This window comes from Symphodus melops, assembly GCF_947650265.1.
Source record: "Symphodus melops genome assembly, contig: scaffold_300, whole genome shotgun sequence".
Lineage (NCBI taxonomy): Eukaryota > Metazoa > Chordata > Actinopteri > Labriformes > Labridae > Symphodus > Symphodus melops.
In genome coordinates, this window is record NW_027636648.1 from 1,471 (window position 1) to 20,000 (window position 18,530).

At 49.4% G+C, this 18,530-nt stretch overlaps 1 protein-coding gene across 1 annotated transcript in view; it reads right to left on the bottom strand.

Annotated features, from left to right (window-relative positions):
- Window positions 1-545: 545 nt before the first annotated feature.
- The window catches only part of rnf123 (ring finger protein 123), a 25,173-nt gene continuing 7,188 nt past the window's right edge, over window positions 546-18,530 (bottom strand). The window contains exons 11-26 of the mRNA XM_079373019.1: window positions 17,620-17,730; window positions 17,332-17,436; window positions 16,570-16,695; window positions 16,055-16,147; window positions 13,362-13,435; window positions 12,942-13,059; window positions 12,767-12,866; window positions 12,370-12,431; window positions 11,502-11,573; window positions 11,266-11,386; window positions 11,072-11,173; window positions 6,531-6,631; window positions 5,227-5,419; window positions 4,916-5,061; window positions 1,431-1,514; window positions 546-689 (exon numbers count right to left, since the gene is read on the bottom strand). Of these exons, the coding sequence (XP_079229145.1) occupies window positions 570-689; window positions 1,431-1,514; window positions 4,916-5,061; window positions 5,227-5,419; window positions 6,531-6,631; window positions 11,072-11,173; window positions 11,266-11,386; window positions 11,502-11,573; window positions 12,370-12,431; window positions 12,767-12,866; window positions 12,942-13,059; window positions 13,362-13,435; window positions 16,055-16,147; window positions 16,570-16,695; window positions 17,332-17,436; window positions 17,620-17,730 (1,728 nt within the window). The 3' untranslated portion in view covers window positions 546-569. The remainder of the gene's footprint in view (window positions 690-1,430; window positions 1,515-4,915; window positions 5,062-5,226; window positions 5,420-6,530; window positions 6,632-11,071; window positions 11,174-11,265; window positions 11,387-11,501; window positions 11,574-12,369; window positions 12,432-12,766; window positions 12,867-12,941; window positions 13,060-13,361; window positions 13,436-16,054; window positions 16,148-16,569; window positions 16,696-17,331; window positions 17,437-17,619; window positions 17,731-18,530) is intronic.

The window sequence follows — 18,530 nt, forward strand, 5'->3', positions numbered from 1 at the left end:
TAGTCTTTAGGGGAGTTAGTCTTAAGGGGAGTTAGACTTTAGGGGAGATAGTCTTTAGGGGAGTTAGTCTTTAGGGGAGTTAGACTTTAGGGGAGTTAGTCTTAAGGGGGAGATAGTCTTTAGGGGAGTTAGTCTTTAGGGGAGTTAGACTTTAGGGGAGTTAGACTTTAGGGGAGTTAGTCTTTAGGGGAGTTAGACTTTAGGGGAGTTAGACTTTAGGGGAGTTAGTCTTTAGGGGAGTTAGTCTTTAGGGGAGTTAGACTTTAGGGGAGTTAGACTTTAGGGGAGTTAGTCTTAAGGGGAGTTAGACTTTAGGGGAGTTAGTCTTAAGGGGGAGATAGTCTTTAGGGGAGTTAGTCTTTAGGGGAGTTAGTCTTAAGGGGAGTTAGTCTTAAGGGGAGTTAGCCTTTAGGGGAGTTAGTCTTTAGGGGAGTTAGTCTTAAGGGGGAGATAGTCTTTAGGGGAGATAGTCTTTAGGGGAGTTAGTCTTTAGGGGAGTTAGTCTTTAGGGGAGTTAGACTTTAGGGGAGTTAGTCTTTAGGGGAGTTAGTCTTTAGGGGAGTTAGACTTTAGGGGATCACCTTGGAGTAGATGGTGGCGTTGATCCAGGCCAGTCTTCGACTCAGGTGGTTCAGCTTCTCTGCAAAGACTTTCTGGCTCTTCTGGAGCTCGTCCAGGATGTCGGCTCTCTGAGGGAACAAAGAGTTCATTATAAGGAAACCTTCTCATGTAGTCTGAAAGAAAAGAACCAGATCTGGTGTTTTCTTCAAAGGATCAAAGACCCCAATGATTGTTGTGATGTATGAAACCGTCACAGTCATTCAGGTCTATGATCAGCTGACTGAAGTCGATCCAGAGATTCATCAGGTGAATGTGCTGCAGACAGAGAGCCACCTCTGTGCAGCTGTTCAGTCCACGCCAGGGTTTGATTGACAGCTTTCAATGAAGCGCACTAACAGACTGTATGTAGACAGCGCTGTCTCTCTGTGGCCTGGATATAAAATGACTTTCTGACACTATCAATCTTTAAAGTTACAGAAGTGATGTTTTAAAACACGAAACAGTATCTCAGCCTTTTTGACGACCTTGAACTTTGTAGGTCGGTCATATCAGGTATCAGCTGATTGGACAGACGATGCCAGTCCCCTCTGAGGCTGTTTGTTCATGGCCCTGTTTGATTCACTCCAGTGTCTGTTTGTTGACTTTAAAATATAATTACACAACTTTGTCCTCTCGCTGTTGTTGTGAAGTTTGTTGGCTCGTAGAAGAATTTAATGAGACGTCACAACAACGGGCCGACAGGTGGAGCTCGGCCAATTATCTCCAAACAAACATCTCTGCGGGGGGGGGGGGGGGGGTCGACAGCTCTAACTGAACATAGTAAACAGAAACAAATATCAACATTTACAGACACTGATGTCAGAATTTACCCGGGCCGGACATCGAGCGATCTTCTCCTCCGTGTCCTTCAGAGCGACGGCGTATTCGTGGACGTCTTCTGAAACCACGACCATCTGAAGAAGAGATCAAACAAACGAGTGTTCACGTGGAGTCCTGTTTCTGTTCATCATCCCGCCCACAGTTCAGAGGAAGAGCCTCATCATGAGAATCCAGGTTCTTCTACCTGCAGAGCTCAGAAAGAAAACGAGCTTTACCTGGGTTTATAACTGCTGATGAAAACGTGCACAGGCGCCAAGCTAACCCTCACCGAGAGACGAGCAAATCAAACATGGCCGCAGCAATGAGAGCGTCTGAAGTCTAGAGTAAGACTCATTTAACCATGACGTCAGACATTCTTACCGCACATTGAATACACAACCCTGAACAACCAGTAGGCGGCAGTGTTGCGCAGCCTTGACATGACGTCTGTGGACGTTAGCCAGCTAGCAGCTTTAGAGCGTCTGGATGAAGCCACAGTGCTGATTTGTTTTGATTTGAAGGCAGGCTGTAAACACAGCAGTCTGCTTGTTACTGGATGTTGTTGATCCTGCAGCAGCCAGAGACGCTACATGTCATTTCCATCTGTTGAACTCTTCATCATGTGTGAAGCAGGTCAGAGACTTTACTTCCTGCGCAGCTTCTCTGCACGGACTGCAGGGAGGGAAATAAAGAGCTCGTTTCCAAGCTTCACCTTCACACGCTGTCATGGTTTCTCTACATTAGAAGAAAGGCGTTTGTAATAACAGGGAGGTGGAGAGGGCGGCCGTCAGGACGAACGGTCTCTGATTCAGCAGCTGATATGACGAAGATTACTGTGAGATGAGACAATCACAGAGTCTCCATCAGTCAGACAGAAAACATCCCTCCATCATCTTCCTCTCATCAGAGGTCAGGTCACAGTGCGTCAACACGCGTTTCCTCCGGGGGGATTCTGACAGGATGTATGATCCCGCCACAGAACTCCACCCCGGGTCTCCACAGGGGGGCGTTCAGAAGGATCCTGGTCAGAAGCCCGACCCACCTCGACTGACTCTTTTTAATGTGAAGGAGGAGCAGATCTACTCCGAGCTCCTCGCCCTCTCTCCGTCTGTGTTTATAGACGTGTTTATAGACATGTTTATAGACATGTTTATAGACATGTTTATAGACGTGTTTATAGACGTGTTTATAGACATGTTTATAGACGTGTTTATAGACGTGTTTATAGACATGTTTATAGACGTGTTTATAGACGTGTTTATAGACATGTTTATAGACATGTTTATAGACATGTTTATAGACGTGTTTATAGACATGTTTATAGACATGTTTATAGACGTGTTTATAGACATGTTTATAGACGTGTTTATAGACGTGTTTATAGACATGTTTATAGACATGTTTATAGACATGTTTATAGACGTGTTTATAGACGTGTTTATAGACATGTTTATAGACATGTTTATAGACGTGTTTATAGACATGTTTATAGACATGTTTATAGACATGTTTATAGACGTGTTTATAGACGTGTTTATAGACGTGTTTATAGACATGTTTATAGACGTGTTTATAGACGTGTTTATAGACATGTTTATAGACGTGTTTATAGACGTGTTTATAGACATGTTTATAGACATGTTTATAGACATGTTTATAAACATGTTTATAGACGTGTTTATAGACATGTTTATAGACGTGTTTATAGACATGTTTATAGACGTGTTTATAGACATGTTTATAGACGTGTTTATAGACATGTTTATAAACATGTTTATAGACGTGTTTATAGACGTGTTTATAGACGTGTTTATAGACATGTTTATAAACGTGTTTATAGACGTGTTTATAGACGTGTTTATAGACGTGTTTATAGACGTGTTTGTAGACGTGTTTATGTTTATAGACGTGTTTATAAACGTGTTTATAGACGTGTTTGTAGACGTGTTTATGTTTATAGACGTGTTTATAGACGTGTTTATAAACGTGTTTATAGACGTGTTTATAGACATGTTTATAGACGTGTTTATAGACGTGTTTATAGACGTGTTTATAGACGTGTTTGTAGACGTGTTTGTAGACGTGTTTATGTTTATAGACGTGTTTATAGACGTGTTTATAGACGTGTTTGTAGACGTGTTTATGTTTATAGACGTGTTTATAGACGTGTTTGTAGACGTGTTTATGTTTATAGACGTGTTTGTAGACGTGTTTGTGTTTATAGACGTGTTTATAGACGTGTTTGTAGACGTGTTTATGTTTATAGACGTGTTTATAGACGTGTTTGTAGACGTGTTTATGTTTATAGACGTGTTTATAGACGTGTTTGTAGACGTGTTTATGTTTATAGACGTGTTTGTAGACGTGTTTGTGTTTATAGACGTGTTTATAGACGTGTTTATAGACGTGTTTATAGACGTGTTTATAGACGTGTTTGTAGACGTGTTTATGTTTATAGACGTGTTTGTAGACGTGTTTATGTTTATAGACGTGTTTATAGACATGTTTATAGACGTGTTTATAGACATGTTTATAGACGTGTTTGTAGACGTGTTTATGTTTATAGACGTGTTTATAGACGTGTTTGTAGACGTGTTTATGTTTATAGACGTGTTTATAGACGTGTTTGTAGACGTGTTTATGTTTATAGACGTGTTTGTAGACGTGTTTGTGTTTATAGACGTGTTTATAGACGTGTTTATAGACGTGTTTATAGACGTGTTTGTAGACGTGTTTATGTTTATAGACGTGTTTGTAGACGTGTTTATGTTTATAGACGTGTTTATAGACATGTTTATAGACGTGTTTATAGACATGTTTATAGACGTGTTTATAGACGTGTTTATAGACGTGTTTGTAGACGTGTTTATGTTTATAGACGTGTTTATAGACATGTTTATAGACGTGTTTATAAACGTGTTTGTGAGTGGCGGTCCAATCGAGATGAAGCCACGCCTCCTCAATCAGAGTTGATCAGCCTCCATGTGAAGGTCAGACTCCGACACATGAATAAAATACAGAACATTAACCTTTAGACACTCAGCTCATGATGAACTGTTGGAGTAGAAACCTGTCAGCAGCCAATCACAACGCCTCGTCTTCAGACAAACCCCGACACGCCATTAAACCTCAAATCAAACAGACGACCAATGAATGAAACTGACTGAGAACCATCAGGAGTCAAACGCTCCTTCCTGTTTGTTTACATTTACCACCGTTTGAAGACCAGCGCACAAACAGGAAGTACACGTTTCTGACATGGCGCTGGCAGCCATGTGGTTGGCGCTAAGGACGGCCGGATTCAAAATCTACCAGTCACTCTTTTGTTAACTGGCGGCATGATGGCGGATGAAATCAAATCCACGCTCAAACGTTAAATGACGACTGAACTTCTGGAAACAGATAAAGACTCTTTACACGGACATGACAAGGGGGCGGAGCCCTGTGGGCGTCATGGGTTGTGGTCACAGGTCACTCGGGTGAGTCACAGGCTCACCTTGCCCAGCTGCTGGTGGACGCTCAGGTTGTACATCATCACGATCCCGTCCATGATCTCCAGCAGAGACTTGTCTGCGATTGGCTGGTCGGGCTCCTCGTGCGGTCTCCCCAGCAACAAGCCGTCGTTACCGTGACTTCCTTCAACTTCAGGTCAGAGACAAACAAACAGGAGAGGTCGGTCAGCTTCAGGTTAAACGTTCTGAGGTTATCTCTGCATCGACAGTGACAGAAGGCGTCCCGACCACGAGATCAAAGTAAGTCATGGCGATGGAGAAGAGAGCTAACTTTACGGTGGCGTTCGGTACTCACTGTCCTCCTCCGTCCTCTGCTCCACAGCCAGAGTGCGGACCTTCACCTTCTCGGGCTGACTGAGAGGTCGTCGTGGCGTCATCAGGCTGACGGCGGCCGTGCTCAGGAAACGATTGGCTCGACCCAGGGTGGGAGAACTTAACCAGCTCGGCCTCGCCAGAGCGCCGCCCATCGCTGCTGCACCAAACGGCCTCTGATGTTAAACACAAAGACATGTGTGTGTGTGTGAGTCCTGACTGTCTCCAGTGAGGGAGAAGCTGGAGTCCTGCTGGCTGTGTTGTTGTCAGAGCTGTGTTTACATGGACGGGATGGCCGGCACCTAAAGAGCGCTAACATTAGCATGCTAACACAACAGTGCAGCACACAGGTGATTGACGCTACCAGCTAACTAAAGAGCGCTAACATTAACATGCTAACATAATGCAGGACACAGGTGATTGAAGCTACCAGCTAACTAAAGAGCGCTAACATTAGCATGCTAACATAATGCAGGACACAGGTGAATGAAGCTACCAGCTAACTAAAGAGTGCTAACATTAGCATGCTAACATAATGCAGGACACAGGGGACTGAACCTACCAGCTAACTTCAGAGTGCTAACATTAACATGCTAACATAATGCAGGACACAGGTGAATGAAGCTACCATCTAACTAAAGAGCGCTAACATTAGCATGCTAACATAATGGAGGACACAGGTGACTGAAGCTACCAGCTAACTAAAGAGTGCTAACATTAGCATGCTAACATAATGCAGGACACAGGAGATTGAAGCTACCAGCTAACTTCAGAGTGCTAACATTAGCATGCTAACATAATGCAGGACACAGGTGATTGAAGCTACCAGCTAACTTCAGAGTGCTAACATTAGCATGCTAACATAATGCAGGACACAGGTGATTGAAGCTCAAGACGAGGATGATTTTGTCCGCTGCGTGCGCTTAACTCATTTCATGCGCGGAGGAGGCGTGGCCTTGCAGCTTTTTGTTTGTTTTGGTTTCATGCTGGCGCTTAAGGGCAACACCTACTTGAAAAACTTTCCTTGATAATGTTTTTAAATATATTGAGATATGTTATGCTGTTTAATTTTGATTAATTTTTAACAATAATAGCTATCATTATTATTATAATGTCATTTTTAGGCATTTTATGGATTTCTTTGCCTCAATGTTATTATTTGACTTTTCCATCTTTGACTAATTTATCCATCAGCAGGTTTTACTCTTCATGTTGTTGATCACAGGTAACAGCTGTGTTTCTGGGTTAAAGGAGAACTTCAATATAAACAGTTAATAAATGTGAAACCTGAGTCGCTCCGCTCTCCTCGTCCTCGTCCAGGTCGTCCATCGATGTGCTCTGGATCTCTGCAGGGTCGATGATGATGTTGGCTTTACTCGCCAAGTCATCTGGTGGAAATAACAAATAAACATCAATTCATTTAATGTAAAACACCATCTGCTCAGAAAACATGTGCTCAAACAGGCCGTTTCCCTTCATGACATCACAAAGGGCAGTAGCCCCTCCCCCAGATGGGTGACCATAGGACATGGAGCCAGAAAAGCACTGAGTACGTCTGAGCCCTTCCAGAGAGGGGGCGTGGTCAGTACGGCTCATTTACATATTTAAAGCCACAGACACAGAAGTTACAGCTCTCTGTAATGTTCTCATTGTAAACACTAGGGGGCAGTGTTACAGACTGCTCTCTCTGTAAGGAACATCATGACTTTAACAACCGGACTGGAGAAACAGTTTTATGTTCTATTGATCATTAAAATCAGGGCGACTGCATGTTGAAGAGACGAGGTGTTGAAAAGGTTCTTCGACATGTTCTCGCTGTTCTCTCCATGTTGACTTTGTTTAAACACTCTGCTTCTCTCTCGGGGAGTTTGGCGTCCATGTGAAAGCAGCACCACATGAAGCTCTCCCGCCTCTCTCTCACGTGGACTCTGTGCAGATGGAAACGCTCTGCACGGCGTTCACTCACTTTGATTGGTGAGCTAATCAATAAAGGAGGCCAGGCCGGGTTAACGACAGATGACACAACATCATGAGAGCGGCTCGTGTGTGATGAATGAGCGGCTGATTTACAGCGCTAAGTGACGGGGGCAGTTAATCACGGCCTGATTAAATGCAGGTAGAGAGGTGCAGAATGGACACAAATGCTGATGAGGGCGCGGGGGGGGGGGGGGGGGGGAGTTATGGCGATGGAGTCTCACGGCCACGATAAAGAAATAAGACGGGTCTAAAGAATAAAGATCAGGAACAGAGCGGTGATTTAAGGCGATATAAAAGAGGAGCTGTTAATTAGTGTTAGTTTAACTTGTAACAGTGTGAACACGTGTCGTCTTCAACAGCTGACTGTGTGTGTGGTTGTCATAGCAACAAGAGCTGTTGTGTTCTGTTTTTCATTAAAGAAACAAAAGGGGTATTTACGAGGCCTCTATCTATGTTTTTAACAGCTTTGGTTACTATGACAACCACAGGCGCATTCAGCAGGAAGTGTTTTCAGGTTAAAGGGGACATTATGAAAAATCAACTTTTACAAGGTTTTTGAACATGTGGGTAACCTGAGAGTCTACTGACCAGCAACATGTGAAATGAATCCATCCCGTCCTTTGTTTGTGGTGTTTAAGTCTTAACACACAGAGAACAATGCTCTGTTTCCCCTTGTGATGTCACAGTGGGACTCTGGTAGTACAATCCCCTCCCCTGATATCTCCTCCCATGGACCCCACCTCCAGACTAGAGATAAACTTTAAAGCAGGTCTGTCGTTTTTATTCTCTCTACAGAGGAGTGATGTCTACTGGGTAAACTCAGGGGGCGGAGCTTATTGCATTTAAAGAGACACACACCAAAACAGAGCGTTCAGAGAGAGCAGGTTTCTAACAGGGTCACAAACCTCCTCTGCTGCCTGATTCATGTTATATTTAGACCGAAGCTCAGAAACACTGATGTTTCATTCAGAGCACCAGGGGGCGCTGTTTGAAAGGAGGAGAACGTGTCCTCTTTAAATGATGGACGGAGACGTCTCCATGTCCTCGTCTCTACGTTCAGACTGACTCAGGTTAAATGAAGCTCCGTCTGATGGACAGAGACGTCTCCATGTCCTCGTCTCTACGTTCAGACTGACTCAGGTTAAATGAAGCTCCGTCTGATGGACGGAGACGTCTCCATGTCCTCGTCTCTACGTTCAGACTGACTCAGGTTAAATGAAGCTCCGTCTGATGGACGGAGACGTCTCCATGTCCTCGTCTCTACGTTCAGACTGACTCAGGTTAAATGAAGCTCCGTCTGATGGACAGAGACGTCTCCATGTCCTCGTCTCTACGTTCAGACTGACTCAGGTTAAATGAAGCTCCGTCTGATGGACGGAGACGTCTCCATGTCCTCGTCTCTACGTTCAGACTGACTCAGGTTAAATGAAGCTCCGTCTGATGGACAGAGACGTCTCCATGTCCTCGTCTCTACATTCAGACTGACTCAGGTTAAATGAAGCTCCGTCTGATGGCCGGAGACGTCTCCATGTCCTCGTCTCTACGTTCAGACTGACTCAGGTTAAATGAAGCTCCGTCTGATGGACGGAGACGTCTCCATGTCCTCGTCTCTACGTTCAGACTGACTCAGGTTAAATGAAGCTCCGTCTGATGGACGGAGACGTCTCCATGTCCTCGTCTCTACGTTCAGACTGACTAAGGTTAAATGAAGCTCCGTCTGATGGACGGAGACGTCTCCATGTCCTCGTCTCTACGTTCAGACTGACTCAGGTTAAATGAAGCTCCGTCTGATGGCCGGAGACGTCTCCATGTCCTCGTCTCTACGTTCAGACTGACTCAGGTTAAATGAAGCTCCGTCTGATGGACGGAGACGTCTCCATGTCCTCGTCTCTACGTTCAGACTGACTCAGGTTAAATGAAGCTCCGTCTGATGGACGGAGACGTCTCCATGTCCTCGTCTCTACGTTCAGACTGACTCAGGTTAAATGAAGCTCCGTCTGATGGCCGGAGACGTCTCCATGTCCTCGTCTCTACGTTCAGACTGACTCAGGTTAAATGAAGCTCCGTCTGATGGACGGAGACGTCTCCATGTCCTCGTCTCTACGTTCAGACTGACTCAGGTTAAATGAAGCTCCGTCTGATGGACGGAGACGTCTCCATGTCCTCGTCTCTACGTTCAGACTGACTCAGGTTAAATGAAGCTCCGTCTGATGGACAGAGACGTCTCCATGTCCTCGTCTCTACGTTCAGACTGACTCAGGTTAAATGAAGCTCCGTCTGATGGACAGAGACGTCTCCATGTCCTCGTCTCTACGTTCAGACTGACTCAGGTTAAATGAAGCTCCGTCTGATGGACAGAGACGTCTCCATGTCCTCGTCTCTACGTTCAGACTGACTCAGGTTAAATGAAGCTCCGTCTGATGGACAGAGACGTCTCCATGTCCTCGTCTCTGCGTTCAGACTGTTGAACGATGTGTGATGAAGCAGCCGGTAAATAAAGTCGCTCTGTGGACAAACAGAAATGAGCTGCTGTCACAGGTAATTGATTCCAGCTGGGTCTCTCCGTCTCTGCGTCTCTGATTGAGCAGTTTAATGCTCGTACAGTGAGTCTGCAGAGGGGACATCAATTCACATTACACACCTGTCCCCCACACACACACACACACACACACACACACACACACACACACACACACACACACACACACACACACACACACACACACACACACACACACACACACACACACACACACACACACACACACACACACACACACACACACACACACACACACACACACACACACACACACACACACACACACACACACAGCGTCAGGCTGCCCGCCTCCATGAAACCATTAAAGAAACATGAATCAGCTGGTTTGTGCTCACAGAGCAGAACACTGTGTTCACATGGCTCCCTCTACTGGAGCTCACAGACACTGCAGCAGGATTTACTCTGATCTGTCACTCAGGCTAGCAATCAATGCACCCAGAGGAGACGAGGACGGAGGAGAGAGGAGACGAGGAGAGAGGAGACGAGGACGGAGGAGAGAGGAGACGAGGACGGAGAAGAGAGGAGACAAGGAGAGAGGAGACGAGGACGGAGGAGAGAGGAGACGAGGAGAGAGGAGACGAGGAGAGAGGAGACAAGGACGGAGGAGAGGAGACGAGGAGAGAGGAGACGAGGAGACAAGGAGAGAGGAGACGAGGAGAGAGGAGACAAGGACGGAGGAGAGGAGACGAGGAGAGAGGAGATGAGGATGGAGGAGACGAGGACAGAGGAGAGAGGAGACGAGTATAGAGGAGATGAGGATGGAGGTGACGAGGACGGAGGAGAGAGGAGACAAGGAGAGAGGAGACGAGGACGGAGGAGAGAGGAGACAAGGAGAGGAGGACAGAGGAGAGAGGAGACGAGGACAGAGGAGAGAGGAGACGAGGAGAGAGGAGACGAGGAGAGAGGAGACAAGGACGGAGGAGAGAGGAGACGAGGAGACAAGGAGAGAGGAGACGAGGAGAGAGGAGACAAGGACGGAGGAGAGGAGACGAGGAGAGAGGAGATGAGGATGGAGGAGACGAGGACGGAGGAGAGAGGAGACGAGGACGGAGGAGAGAGGAGACGAGTATAGAGGAGATGAGGATGGAGGTGACGAGGACGGAGGAGAGAGGAGACGAGGAGAGAGGAGACGAGGACGGAGGAGAGAGGAGACGAGGAGAGAGGAGACGAGGACGGAGGAGAGAGGAGACGAGGAGAGAGGAGACGAGGACGGAGGAGAGAGGAGACGAGGACTCTTCTTTCTGATCTTTGGTTGAAGACTTTTGATTGACAGCTGTAACAAACTAACCTTTGAGGGTTTTCTTCAGGTGGGACAGGAGCCCCCCGAGTCTCTGCAGGTCGAAGTAGTCCACCTTCCCGTTGTAGAAGAGCTGGGGAGGGACGTAGGCCTCTGGAGGTAGAGGACACGAGGAGAGAGGAGGTGAGGACGGAGGAGAGAGGAGACGAGGAGAGAGAAAGTCCCAGAGTGACCACGGCTCCTACCTTCACTGCTGACACTGCTCGGACTCCTCCTCTGCCCGTCGTCCCAGCTGGCCCGGACCGCCGTGATGAGGCGATGCAGGAAACACACCATGTACTCGGGAGGACACAGGGCTGTAGGGTGCTGCACACACACACACACACACACACACACACACACACACACACACACACACAGAGTGAGGTTTGTGACTCTATCCACTGAAGCAGTCGGGCACAGGGAGCTTCTGTCGACTCACCCCTCTGTTGCTGGCGTTTTCCTGCAGGAACTTCCTGAACTTATTCAGGAAGATGTATCTGGAAGCTTCACCCTGATAGAGACACACACACACACACACACACACACACACACACACACACACACACACACACTCTGATGAACATTAATTAAAAGTCTTCCACAGCAGCACACACACTGGAGTCCCTGGCAGACGTGTTGATTGGCTGTAATCAGGAGAACAGCAGCCGAGCAGGCACTGAGCTAACAAGGTGTGAGCTAACAAGGTGTGAGCTAACAAGGTGTGAGCTAACAAGGTGTGAGCTAACAAGGTGTGAACTAACAGGTGTGAGCTAACAGGTGTGAGCTAACAGGTGTGAGCTAACAGGTGTGAGCTAACAGGTGTGAGCTAACAGGTGTGAGCTAAAAGGTGTGAGCTAACAGGTGTGAGCTAACAGGTGTGAGCTAACAGGTGTGAGCTAACAAGGTGTGAGCTAACAGGTGTGAGCTAACAGGTGTGAGCTAACAAGGTGTGAGCTAACAGGTGTGAGCTAACAGGTGTGAACTAAAAGGTGTGAGCTAACAGGTGTGAGCTAACAAGGTGTGAGCTAACAAGGTGTGAGCTAACAAGGTGTGAGCTAACAAGGTGTGAGCTAACAGGTGTGAGCTAACAAGGTGTGAGCTAACAGGTGTGAGCTAACAAGGTGTGAGCGAACAGGTGTGAGCTAACAAGGTGTGAGCTAACAGGTGTGAGCTAACAAGGTGTGAGCGAACAGGTGTGAGCTAACAAGGTGTGAGCGAACAGGTGTGAGCTAACAGGTGACGTGTGACTGAAGAGTGGAAAACATGGAGTCACATGGATGCCTGTCTCGGCCCGCTGACCGACCTACCGTAGTTTTGTCTTTGTTATTGAGCAGCAGCTTCAGGATCTGGACCTGCAACTCCTCCACAACTGAGAGACACACAGAAGACTTCAGTGAGACACACGGGAATATTTAAATAAACACGTGAACACAGAGCACGGAGCGAAACAAGAGCCAATCGGGAAGCAGGAAGCACAACTGACATCACCATGGCAACGACAAAAAAACGTGAAGCATGAAGTGAGGTGGACAGCAACAACACCAGAGTGACGAGGACAGGATGTAGCCGGGAGCTAACGGCTAGCTAGCCACATTCAGCTCGACTGACGGCGTGACGTGGCGAGTTCTGACAGACGGGTCAGGATCTGTGGCGTGGGCTCATTCAAGCGCTCGCTGTCCTCACTCATTCAACGTGAAGTCTGACCTTCAATCCTCTTCTTCAGTCTCTGACAGCCTCTCTCGTACGCTCGCCGTCTCAGCCGCTCGTCTGCACTCTCGTCTTTAGGCTCCCGCTCGTCTTTCCCCTGAGAGGACGACCAATCAGACGTCAGCTCATCCATCACGTGCATCAGGATTTCTGACAGGCGAGTTTGACTTACCTCCTTGTCGAAGTGCGTGGGCCACCACGTGGTTGGGATGAGCTCCTCTAGCCCCGCCTCCTTCACCCTCAGAGGAGTCTTGATGTAAAAGAAGACGACGGAGCGCAGAACATCGAACGTGAATGTCAGTTAAGAAACCTGAAACACTGAAGTCAACCCGGTGTGTCGCCAAGACCCGACCACAGAGAGGACCCAGAACACCTGAGCACACCTGAGCACACCTGAGCTGGCTGTGTGCCGACAGGCCACCAAGGAGCGTCTGATTGGCTGCTTCGCCCAGGTGACGAGCGCTGCGACACCGGAGCTCCACACGTTCACTGTGCCAGAGGTGTGCTGGGACGCTAACTCTCTGTGGTCAGGCAGCACGCAGGTTACACTAAGCTAAGCCCCGCCCACACTGCAGCACTCAGAGGAGGATATAAGACGTTGTTCAGCAGGTATTTCCTGGACTTCTCGTGGTGCAGGATGGCCGTGGTCAGACGCAGGTAGTGAATCTGAAACACAGAAACTTAGTGAGAGGGGGACCACACCTGAGGGGGGACACACCTGAGGGCTGATACACCTGAGGGGGGGACACACCTGAGGGGGGACACACCTGAGGGGGGACACACCTGAGGGCTGATACACCTGATGGGGGGACACACCTGAGGGGGGGACACACCTGAGAGCTGACACACCTGAGGGCTGACACACCTGAGGGGGGACACACCTGAGAGCTGACACACCTGAGAGCTGACACACCTGAGGGGGGGACACACCTGAGAGCTGACACACCTGAGAGCTGACACACCTGAGGGCTGACACACCTGAGGGCTGACACACCTGAGAGCTGACACACCTGAGAGCTGACACACCTGAGGGGGGGACACACCTGAGAGCTGACACACCTGAGAGCTGACACACCTGAGGGCTGACACACCTGAGGGCTGACACACCTGAGAGCTGACACACCTGAGGGGGGGACACACCTGAGGGCTGACACACCTGAGGGCTGATACACCTGAGGGGGGGACACACCTGAGAGCTGACACACCTGAGAGCTGACACACCTGAGAGCTGACACACCTGAGGGGGGGACACACCTGAGGGCTGACACACCTGAGGGCTGATACACCTGAGGGGGGGACACACCTGAGGGCTGACACACCTGAGGGGGGACACACCTGAGGGGGGGACACACCTGAGGGGGGACACACCTGAGGGCGGATACACCTGAGGGCGGATACACCTGAGGGGGGGACACACCTGAGGGGGGACACACCTGAGAGCTGACACACCTGAGAGCTGACACACCTGAGGGGGGGACACACCTGAGGGGGGGACACACCTGAGGGCTGACACACCTGAGGGCTGATACACCTGAGGGGGGGACACACCTGAGGGCTGACACACCTGAGGGCTGATACACCTGAGGGGGGGACACACCTGAGGGCTGACACACCTGAGGGCTGATACACCTGAGGGGGGGACACACCTGAGGGGGGACACACCTGAGGGGGGACACACCTGAGGGCGGATACACCTGAGGGGGGGACACACCTGAGGGGGGACACACCTGAGAGCTGACACACCTGAGGGGGGGACACACCTGAGAGCTGACACACCTGAGAGCTGACACACCTGAGGGCTGACACACCTGAGGGCTGACACACCTGAGGGGGGGACACACCTGAGGGCTGACACACCTGAGGGCTGACACACCTGAGGGGGGGACACACCTGAGGGCTGACACACCTGAGGGGGGACACACCTGAGAGCTGACACACCTGAGAGCTGACACACCTGAGGGGGGGACACACCTGAGGGGGGTACACACCTGAGAGCTGACACACCTGAGAGCTGACACACCTGAGAGCTGATACACCTGAGGGGGGACACACCTGAGGGGGGACACACCTGAGGGGGGGACACACCTGAGGGGGGGACACACCTGAGAGCTGACACACCTGAGGGCTGACACACCTGAGGGGGGACACACCTGAGAGCTGACACACCTGAGAGCTGACACACCTGAGGGGGGGACACACCTGAGAGCTGACACACCTGAGAGCTGACACACCTGAGAGCTGACACACCTGAGAGCTGACACACCTGAGGGCTGACACACCTGAGAGCTGACACACCTGAGGGGGGGACACACCTGAGGGCTGACACACCTGAGGGCTGATACACCTGAGGGGGGGACACACCTGAGGGGGGACACACCTGAGGGGGGACACACCTGAGGGCGGATACACCTGAGGGGGGGACACACCTGAGGGGGGACACACCTGAGAGCTGACACACCTGAGAGCTGACACACCTGAGGGGGGGACACACCTGAGAGCTGACACACCTGAGAGCTGACACACCTGAGGGCTGACACACCTGAGGGGGGGACACACCTGAGGGCTGACACACCTGAGGGGGGACACACCTGAGAGCTGACACACCTGAGAGCTGACACACCTGAGGGGGGGACACACCTGAGGGGGGTACACACCTGAGAGCTGATACACCTGAGGGGGGGACACACCTGAGAGCTGACACACCTGAGAGCTGACACACCTGAGAGCTGATACACCTGAGGGGGGACACACCTGAGAGCTGATACACCTGAGGGGGGACACACCTGAGAGCTGACACACCTGAGGGCTGACACACCTGAGAGCTGACACACCTGAGAGCTGACACACCTGAGGGGGGGACACACCTGAGGGGGGACACACCTGAGAGCTGATACACCTGAGGAGGGACACACCTGAGGGCGGACACACCTGAGGGCTGATACACCTGAGGGGGGACACACCTGAGGGGGGACACACCTGAGGGGGGACACACCTGAGGGCTGACACACCTGAGGGCTGACACACCTGAGGGCTGACACACCTGAGGGGGGGACACACCTGAGGGGGGGACAACCCTGAGGGGGGACACACCTGAGGGGAGACACACCTGAGGGCGGACACACCTGAGGGGGAACACACCTGAGGGGGGACACACCTGAGAGCTGACACATCTGAGGGGGGACACACCTGAAAGGGGACACACCTGAGGGGGGACACACCTGAGGGGGGGACACACCTGAGGGGGGACACACCTGAGGAAACTCAGAGTTACACACACAGTCGTACCTGGAAGCCCAGGTCGGGGATGATCGGGGAGAATCGGTAAGCTCGCAGGAGAGACATCATCAGCTGCTTCAGACACTCGCTCACTTCATAGTCCTGAACACACACAGAGACACACAGGAACACACACACACACACACACACACACACACAGGAACACACACACACACACACACAGAGACACACAGGAACACACACACACACACACACACACACACACAGGAACACACACACACACATACACACACACACAGGAACACACACACACACACACAGGAACACACACACACACACACACACACACACACACACAGGAACACACACACACACATACACACACACACACACACACACACACACACAGGAACACACACACACATGTGTTATGTCTATTGTGTTCTTTATCTCTTTTTATCTTTTATCTTGTAAGATCTCTTGAACATCTCCACTCGTCCAAAACGTTGCAGAAGAAGTCTGTGTGTGTGTGTGTGTGTGTGTGTGTGTGTGTGTGTTCTGACCTCCATCAGCAGCCAGAAGAGGTCGAGCAGCTGCTGTATGAGCGGGTGTTCGTCCACTGACCCGCCTCCCTCCAGGATCCCCAACAAGAAGTTCATCAGCACGTCCTCCACCAGGTACACCTTACACTGCACACACACACACACACACACACACACACACACACACACACACACACACACACACACACACACACACACACACACACACAGACACACACAGACACACACACACACACACACACACACACACACACACACACAAAGCTTTGACGGCTCCTGATGAAGAATCAACATCCTGCTGCACTTCTTCAAGTGTCCACTAGAGGCAGTGTGCAGAGATTCAACCTCACACACACACACACTCAACCTCACACACACACACACACTCAACCTCACACACACACACACTCAACCTCACACACACACACACACTCAACCTCACACACACACACACTCAACCTCACACACACACACACACTCAACCTCACACACACACACTCAACCTCACACACACACTCAACCTCACACACACACACTCAACCTCACACACACACACACACACACACTCAACCTCACACACACACACTCAACCTCACACACACACACACACACACACACACACACACACTCAACCTCACACACACACACACACACACACACTCAACCTCACACACACACACTCAACCTCACACACACACACACACTCAACCTCACACACACACACACACACACTCAACCTCACACACACACACACACACTCACCATGAGCGGGGCGAAGTGGTTGAAGATGTGAGCCAGAGCGATGAGGATGGTGGGATCTCCGTGAAGTTTCCACGATGAACAGTCCTTCTCCACCAGCCTCTCCTCCTGCAGCCAGGACACACACACACACACACACACACACACACACACACACACACACACACACACACACACACACACACACACACACACACACACACACACACACACACACACACACACACTGATTGAAGTCATGGCAGTGAGTGTGAGGGCTGTTGGGGAGCAGCTGGACGTTGTGTGTCTCACCTGAGTGTCGATGCAGGTGGAGAGCACACTCTTGATGTATCCCAGCAGTTTGTGAGCTCTGATCAGGTCCAGGGTCGGGGGGTTCTGGAGGGGCAGGTAGCCGTCCACAGGGTACGTAACGCACACACTCAGGTTAAGGACAGGTCATCAACATCAGAGTGACACATTTACATTTCTCAATCAAACACGTTTAAAAGAAGACAAGCTCCTTCACTAAACAAAACAGAAACATCTCTCTGTGAAAAGAACAACTATCAAAATAAAACACAGGTTCAAACATGCAGGCAGAAAACTGTCATCACAGACATCACGCTGCGTCAGACACTCCACACTTTATCTGTTAAATATCCATTTTCTCTGTTCTGTGAATTTGCTGCCGCTTTTATTTTGAAGGTGGACAAATTGAAGTGTGGTGCTTTTATTTTGAAGGTGGACAAACTGAAGTGTGGTGCTTTTATTTTGAAGGTGTACAAACTGAAGTGTGGTGCTTTTATTTTGAAGGTGTACAAACTGAAGTGTGGTACTTTTATTTTGAAGGTGGACAAACTGAAGTGTGGTGCTTTTATTTTGAAGGTGTACAAACTGAAGTGTGGTGCTTTTATTTTGAAGGTGTACAAACTGAAGTGTGGTACTTTTATTTTGAAGGTGGACAAACTGAAGCGTGGTGCTCTTATTTTGAAGGTGGACAAACTGAAGTGTGGTGCTCTTATGTTGAAGGTGGACAAACTGAAGTGTGGTGCTCTTATTTTGAAGGTGGACAAACTGAAGTGTGGTGCTCTTATTTTGAAGGTGGACAAACTGAAGCGTGGTGCTCTTATGTTGAAGGTGGACAAACTGAAGCGTGGTGCTCTTATTTTGAAAGTGGACAAACTGAAGCGTGGTGCTCTTATTTTGAAGGTGGACAAACTGAA